Source organism: Myodes glareolus, chromosome 16 (genome assembly GCF_982192425.1).
Source record: "Myodes glareolus chromosome 16, mMyoGla1.1, whole genome shotgun sequence".
In the NCBI taxonomy this organism is placed as follows: Eukaryota; Metazoa; Chordata; class Mammalia; order Rodentia; family Cricetidae; genus Myodes; species Myodes glareolus.
Window position 1 is genome coordinate 31,613,230 of NC_142041.1, and position 8,218 is coordinate 31,621,447.

Consider the following 8,218-nt stretch of genomic DNA (forward strand, 5'->3'; position numbering starts at 1 on the left):
CTTGCAACAATTTGCTGAGCATCTGGGGCAGGGGCAGGGGTTTTGGAGTCTCTGGGTCTGTTTCCTCCCCTGTAAATAGTTGTTAATACAAATACTAGATCTAGGCTTGTGGAGGGGGCTAAGGAAACGGTGCGGGGTGTGGGTGGGAGGATAGCTTTGCACAAGTAGAAGACCTGGCTCATGCAAGACATCAAGACTCTATTCACAGCTCATCACTGTGGCCGCATAACTTCCTGTTGGGAAGAGGCATTTGTGCTGTAGCCTGGATCTGACATGTGCATCGAAAGCTCACATGTTATGGGCTTGCTTACCAGTGCCATCAGAAGGCAGTGGATCCCTTGGGGTGAAGGGAGCTTCACCGAAGGAGGTGAGGTTACTGGGGATACATCTTTGAATGGAACATCAGGACATTGGCCCTCTTTCTCATCTTTTGTTTTTTGGCTTCCAGGGAGAGAGCTATGTCTTCAGCCAGGTTCTCCGCGAGTGACGAGATGTGAGTTCAAGGCCATCCTGGTCTACATAGTGAGTTCCAGGACAGCCACAGATAAGTAGAGAGAGATCATCTCTTAAAATTAATTAATTATTAATTAATTAATTAAAAATTATGACACATGATAAAAGAGCTAAACATGCTTGTTCAAATAAGGTAGACATTCAAGAGGTACCAAAGTGGAAGTTTCTGTTACCCTTGGATGGTCTGTTCCTGGGTGGTGCCTGAGTGGTCTCTGTTGAGTCTGTTCATGGCTAGTCCCTACACTTCCCTCCGTCCAAACCTGCCGCCTGCCGCCACCACACCTTTCTGAGCTTTTATTCCAGAGTCACACAAGCACGAACGTAATATGTAAGTTAGGAAATGTCTAAGAATATTTATGTGTAAAGTGTGTGTGCCTGAGTGTATGTATTTGTACCATGTGTGTGCAGGGGCTGGAGGCAGTCAGAGGATTGCAGGGATCCTGGAGTTACAGACGGTTGCGAGCTGCCATCTGGGTGCTGGGAACCGAGCTGGCGTTCTCTCAAGAGCTCTTAACCTCCGAGCTATCACCTCAGGCCCCTAAATTAGGAGGCTTCGTTTTTACTGTTGATGGAGGAGGATTTTTCGTTTCTATTTTTCAGTCTCTGTTGTTGCTCTTGCTTGGCTTCTTGGTTTGTTCTTGAGACTGGTCTCAAATTCACTAACACAGCCAGGCGATCTTGAGTTCCTAATCTTCCTGTCTCGTGTGCTGGGATGACAGGCAGTGATCCCGCACCTGACTGGTGCCCCTTTTGTCTTTTCTGACACCGTGGCTGTATTTATTGTCTCTGTCTCTATTATCTCACTTTGGAGCTGTACCATAATTTGCTCCTGTATTTCCCTACTGATGGACACTTGGATCTTTACAGTATTTTGCAATTAGAACAAGGCTCCAAGAACACCATTGGATTTACATATTTATACTCATGTATCCCGTTTCCATAGAATACAACTGGAGTATTCAATGCGCACACTCCCCAGTGACCAGGGCATGACCACCGCACCGTCCTGCTCCATGGGAGTGCAATTCCTCTCTTCCTAGCCTCACCCCACGATGGTCCAAAGCCCTCATCCCCCAAGCCCGCAGCCCTCTTTAGTGCCCAGACCCACGTCCACACCACCTGCTTCAGCAACAAGAATAGGATCAACTGCTGGAGCTGACTCAAGGCCATCTTGGTTTGTGCTGCTGACTGGCCTCATTATTTTGAAGGCTGCCTGCTGTGGATGGTTATGGCTGCTAGGATGTGCCCATCAGCCTCTCCTGTTAGCACTTGAGGGGCTTCTAACTGCAGATGTGCTGAATGGGGGCATCTGGGTGGGAGCATAGGGAGGTCGCAGGCCTCTATGTCTCCCACTGTGCCTGCCTTTTCAAGTGTCATGACCTCAGGAATGGGGACCTGGCAAGACACAATGACCCTTTTCTATTCCTTGGAACAAGTGGTTTCCTCTAAGGAAGGTACTTTTCCGGAAAACATGTTATTTCAAGGCCTCTTGATTCCAGAATGCAGCAAGTCCCACAGAGAAACCCGCCAGGTTTCAGAGCCAGGGACTGTGGAGAGAGGCCACAGTAGGGGTGCCCTTCCCCCTGCCTCCTACAGCTACAGACTAGAATCTCCATCTTTCATCTTGCAAACAAGCTAGGTAGGCTTTTCATCTCTGCACCTCAGCACGTTATGGTAGAGGCCCAGGACTGCCACGCACAGGCTGGAGTGCCCAGAACCCACACAGACCTGTAGATGCAAGATGCAGTTAATCTGACCAGGAGCTTCACGCCTTAGTGGACTGAAGTCTGTTTTTCCAGGGTCCTAGCCCTCAGCGGGGGCTGGAGGTGGCTCCTCAAGGGATGCTCTTGGCTCAGGAACTGCCAAGAGAGATTGCAGGTAGCAAAGGCCCTATCTTCAAAGCAGATATGCAACCAGAGGTGGGTGTCAGTAAGATTTGCTTAGTTAAGCCTGAAGAGCCTGGTCCCCCAGCTTCTGTAACTCCTGAAGATGTGAACGGGATCCTGCTGAGGTGACACAGACATTATAAGCAGCCCAGCCTTGCTCCGGAGGAGTTTCTACTGGCCCAAAGCACTCACACACAGCAGCTGGGTACCCACGCCGGTGTGATGGAGACCATGGGGTGCCCTGGGTACTGAGAATATATGGTGAGAACATAGTGCCTGTTGCAGTGGGAGACTCCATGGAAACTGGCCGTAGCTCCGGAGCAAGTGGAAAAAGTACTAGATTTGGAACTGGGAGGGCGGGGGCCAGGGTGGCTCTGGCCCAGATTCCTAGGCTGGCCTGGAGCAGCTGCTGCCCTCCCTCACCACCGCCGGCTAACCATTCCCCACTTTGCTGGTATTCCAGGGCCATTCTGTCTTGTCCTTCTACTGCTACCTTCCTCTCTTGGGGACAGTGGGTAGAAGACAGCCTTTGGCAGTAAGAGAGCTCCCTGCTGACTGTTGCTAGGTCTCTCCTGCTTACCCAACAGGCTGCAGGGGAAAAATGGCACACCACATCCCTCATGCACCATACAAATATCACACATACCAGACACATATAACACAGCACACAAGCGTGCCGCACCAGCCACAGTCAAACCACACACACACACACACACCAAGCACACCAGAAGCACACAATACACACACTCATACCACATATACAAAATATAATCCATATACACACACCATATACCCTCAAAAACATACTGCCCCTCAGTATATGTATCACATTCTACACATTACATGTCATACACATACCATATGTGCTAGCTAATTTTATGTCAACTTGACACAAGCTAGAGAAATCTGAGAGAAAGGAACCTCGGTTGAGAAAATGCCTCCATAAAACCAAGCTGAAAAAAAAAAAAAACAAGCTGTACCATTTTTTGAAATTTGTGATTGATGTGGGAAGACCCTACCCACTGTGGGTGGTGCCATGCCTGGGCTGGTGGTCCTGGGTTCTATAAGAAAGCTGGCTGAGCAAGCCTGAGGAGCAAGCCAGTAAGCAGCACCCCTCCATGGTCTCTGCTGCAGCTCCTGCCTCCAGCTTCCTGCCCTGTTTGAGTTCCTGTCCTGCCTTCCTTTGATGATGAACAGTGATGTGGAAATGTAAGCCAAACAGACCCTTTCCTCCCAAGTTGCTTTGGTCATGGTATTTCATCACAGCAATGGAAACCCTAAGATACCACATATACTACACAGGTACTGTACACATTGCATATACCACATATCATGAACCATATACATGACACACAGCAGACACATGCAACACACCATCTATACACATGCATATACACAAACCATGCACACATCACAGTCTAAAATAATGGCCATTCACTCACCAATGCCATTGTCAACCCTTATGTGGCAAGATTCAGGGACCTCTTCTCTAGTCTCTCTTCTGACAGCCTCCTACTGTCTTTAGCCAGCTCCCCAGCCTCTCAGACTTATCCTGTCCCCATGGGGTTACCAGATAGAATGCCCTGTAACACTTAACCTTATACAGCCAATAGAGGTTTCAGTGTGCTTTCCAAATACCTCATGAAATACATTTATACTAGAAATTACTTATCATCTACATGAATCTCCAGCTTATCTGTAAGTATAATGTTTTTATTCATTAAAACTGGCAACCCTACTCCCTAGATTCTCATTCTGCGTCCTCCCCACCTTCCTGCCCCTGCCCTAGCTGTATCCCTACCCCTTTCCCTTGTCACTTGCTCCAGGGAGGACAACCATCCCTTTTTGAAGTCCTCCTCCTTTTCTGGACACCATCTCCCTGCCCTGAGACCCACTGCCACAGTCCTCTGAGAGCCTGGGGGGTCCATGTTCTGCCTCAAGAGCCCCCTCCCCACCGCAGCAGCAGCAGGTGGCCCTGCCCTCATTCATGCCTGGACCCTACACCTGCCTAGCCCGAACAAGCAAGGCTGCCTCGGTAGTATGCTTAGCATCGATTTCCTGGAAACATACTTCCTTTAGGAGGTGACTGGTGTCTAGTCTCACCTCCTTCGGGCCAGGCCAAGCTGTTGTTTCTCTGCCCTGCAGGTTCCCTACGCCAGCAACTTCCTGGATCTGCTCGCTGGTCTCCCTCTCCCCTCCAGTCCAGCTCAGACACCTCTTCCTCTCGAATTTCCCTGGGATCCCCACCGCCATCCCCGGGCAACTAAAGATTGTTGTTCCCATCAGTTAGTGCAAGGACCCGGACTGCCTGACTTCCACCTGCTCTGAGCACACAGAGCTCTGGCCGCGCTCACTGGAGGACAGGTGAAAGGGTAAAGGAATGAATGAATAAAACACACGGGTTATTGAAGAAAAAGGACACGGCATGTGATTGGGTGAGAGATGGATCGTGTCATAGCTAGGGTATCTATTGCTGCGATCAAACACCATAACCAAAAGCCACTTGGGAAGGGTCCTTCTCCCTCTCCAACACAGGCTCCTGTGTTCATGTGCTTCATTGCACCTGGGGACCCCAACTCCAAGCAGTCTAGGTGTCCCTGGGAAAAGGACTCTGCAGAGAACCTGTGGACTTTCAGGAAAGGTCTGGCCCGTTGAGCCCGCCTGGGGCAGAGCTCTGCCCGGGTGAAGCCAGACCACTGGCGAGCAATCCCTCAGAGGGAGCTAAGGCTGACTCAGTTTGACTTCTTCCTCCACCCAGGCCTGCTTCCACCTCACCCATCGCTAGCAGACATCTCAACACCACACTGACCCTTGGCCTGCAGGGAGTCCCCTTGCTTAGTCCCCAGGATCCCCTGCCCTCCTTCTGGCCTATCGATGGAAGCCCGAGTCCAGGACTTGGCATCCAGAGTGACAAGGACATGTTTCCAGGAGCTCCTGTGACCTCCCGAGATTCACCCCACCCCCACCCCATCTAGCAGCCTGGCTCCCTTCCTGCACCCCTTCTTCACCGTCTCCACCTCCACATCTCTCCAGACCCAAGCCTGTCGTTCTCAGTCCTTCCTACGGCAGCCACATCTGGACACCCCTACATCCCAGAGCCCCCTTGTTCAATCTTGTCCCCTTCGACAAAGTCTTGAGAGAGTCCGCTATACAGGGCTAGATGCAGATATACGATCCAGGAGGCCCATGGCTTCCCACTCTTCAGATCCTAGTCCTTAAATAAGAGATGGCATCTATTCCGTAATCATAGAGAGAGCAGATTTTTCTATTAATAAGAAACAAATGTCCTTTTATTTGTGGTTTTAAAAAAAACCCCAACAACTTCTTCACATGTGCTGAAATGTAGCAACATTTAACTTTTTTGGAATTATCTTTCAGTTCACGATGTTTCTATCATTCCTAAGTGACGCAAATCGCTCACGTCTGCTAAGAATAGACGCGGTCTGTCGGACTATAGCAATAAAGCAAGTCTTGTTCAAAACGTGTTTAAAGTCTTCTCGGTGGCCTTCCTGGTAATGAAACACCTTGTGCTTTCTGTGGGTCTTTTTCTATTCTGCTTCCTTTTGTGGTTTTCCAAAGCAGATTTGGAAAGACCCATAAAAGGATATACATTTGCAATTATAAACTAAGTCACTTGTTCCCGGAAAACAGCTCTTTGGTGTCAGAATTTCAGGGCTGATTAAGGAGCAAATCTCAGGGTCGAGCGTCACAGGGCATCCAAAAATACAAACAAACAAGAAGTAGTTCATCAAAATGTCCACTTGAGGGCGCTGGTTCCTTGGGTGGCAAGTAGACTTTGTCTCAGGCATCCTACTGACAGGGTGCTAAACTAACCTGGAGTGAGGTTCCATAGCTGGCTGGAGCCACTCCACCATAGAATGCCACGCAGTGTCTGTCCACACCTCCTCAGGCTCCTCAGCCCCATTGTGGTGAGTAGGGCACAGCTTAGCGGTAACTCACACCTGATCCCAGCACTTCAGCTTCCTCAGGACACAGGGCAGAGCCAGCAGAAATGGAAGAAGGCAAGAAGTTTATGGAACATGGAAAGACAAAGAAGGAGGCCTGAGAGCTGTGAGACACCAGACAACGCTTGCTGAAGGGGTAGGCGGGCCTGACCCACTAGCAGAACGACCGCTGAGGGGCCCCGCCAGCCTCACACAACAGTCCAGAAGTTCTGGGCTCTCGGCAGGGGCCGGGCTTGGAGGCCAGGCCCTGTGAAGAGAGACGCTTCCTGATGGAACGTGGCCACGGTGAAGCTGCTCCTGGGTACTCTCTCTGGGTCCTGGGTCTTCGGGTCATAGCTGAAGTAGCAGAGGATGCAGGTGATGGCCAGGGTGACCACAAAGAGCACGGCCACCATTCCGATCACTGCCGTCTCCATGGTTTCCGAGTGGGCGGTCTCTGAGCCTCAGGGTCCCATCAGAAACTCACAGGGGCTCTATGCCGGGCGCCCGTCGCTCCTCCCGCTGGTCTGAGGCCTTGGATTGTACCATCCTAGGCCACGAACCCTTCTGCTGGAACCAGGCGATCTTTTGTCTGGTTTTTAACCTCGGGTCAGACCTCCAAGAGATGTGGTCAACCCCACTAGCGGCTTCTAGAAGCACCATCAGGGAAGATGTAAGCCGTGATTCCCTGGACATGGAGGGGGCAAGGGAAGCAAGGAGGAGCAGAAGATGCTGAGAGAAAGGCCAGGCCAGCCCTGGCCCATTATCAAGGCCTCAGGACTTCAAGAGTGACTGATTAAATTAAAACAAACATACACTGAGAAAGACAAAAGCCTCCCCTTTGGTGGATCCAGGAGGAGCCTGGTTCCAGTAGGGGAGACCCAGGACCAGCCTTCCAATTGGCCTCTCTGTGGCCCTCCCAGCCCCTGGACCTGGACTGAGAGGCAGTTGTGGAGAAGGATACACGCCAGCCACGAACAAAGGGAAGCGAGGTGAGGCAGCACACACAGGTCATTAGGGACGCCGGGGCCCTCCAGCGGGGGAGATGGGAGAGAGAGCAGGCTGTACTTGGCCCCACTTTGTGGCGTGGGCAGGGCTGGAAAGTGTGGCATGGATAGGGAAGGACCTCCTCCAGCCCCTTCAGTGAGGCATCGTGGGACCCTTTCACTTTTCTACACACCCTCATGGGGCCCCCTCTTTGCCGCCACCCAGGGCCCACTACTCTGGCCCACAGCACACTGGGTGCGGTGAAGACTTACCCCGGATCTGAGGCGTGCCAGCTCTAACTGTACCTTGTGTGTCAGACTCTTTGTCTGGAGACCACCCCAGGTGGCCATGACTCTCTTCCCCCAAGCCTGCCGTGGCTTTTGTTGGTGCTGCCTGGATCTTGGCGCGGGGGTGTCTGTGCAGCTGTGAGTACTTCCTGTATCCCTTCCTCCAATTGTGATTGAAGGCCTGTAACCCGTAGCCACCACCTCCTCAGCTCGAGCACTCAGCCCGCCCCACACACCCTTGCGCTTTCGGGATCACTCCTTAACTGCCCCTGAAGAGGTGTCAGGAGGGAGCTCGGCCCCAGCCCACTCAAACCAGGCGCCTCCTGAGAGCACCACATCTGGCAAGGAATCGCTGTTATCGGCCTGCCCTTTGCCCATATTATGGAAAATGGAGCCTTCCGGGAACTGGACACAGCCAGGCCGGTCTCATAAACACTGGTCCCACAGCCCTATGCCGTGATTGGCACCTCCGTTGGCACAGGTATAGCCACAGAGCAGGTACGCCTGCCCAGGACTGTTGCCAGTTAGTGAGGATAAGGAAGCACCAGGACAGAGCACGGGTTCCCTTCCTGTATGCCAGCTCGCTCTTCACAGGAACCAG

The 8,218-nt window shown here is 51.7% G+C and overlaps 1 protein-coding gene across 2 annotated transcripts; it reads right to left on the reverse strand.

The window, feature by feature from the left end:
- Positions 1–5,659: 5,659 nt before the first annotated feature.
- On the reverse strand, positions 5,660–8,218 carry Spaar (small regulatory polypeptide of amino acid response). Of its 2 annotated transcripts, none has more exons than XM_048420419.3 (2): positions 7,603–8,218; positions 5,660–6,993 (listed from the first exon to the last, which is right to left on the reverse strand). In XM_048420419.3, exon 2 carries the CDS (start codon positions 6,778–6,780, stop codon positions 6,553–6,555), a length of 228 nt encoding a protein of 75 aa, XP_048276376.1. In that variant the 5' UTR covers positions 6,781–6,993; positions 7,603–8,218; the 3' UTR covers positions 5,660–6,552. The 2 variants fall into 2 exon arrangements, with proteins under 2 accessions (XP_048276376.1, XP_048276375.1); XM_048420418.3 differs by having other exon boundaries at positions 5,660–7,031.

Coding starts and splice junctions, on each gene's coding strand:
- Spaar (XM_048420419.3), bottom strand. CDS start 6,780: ATGGAGACGGCAGTGATCGGAATGGTGGCCGTGCTCTTTGTGGTCACC.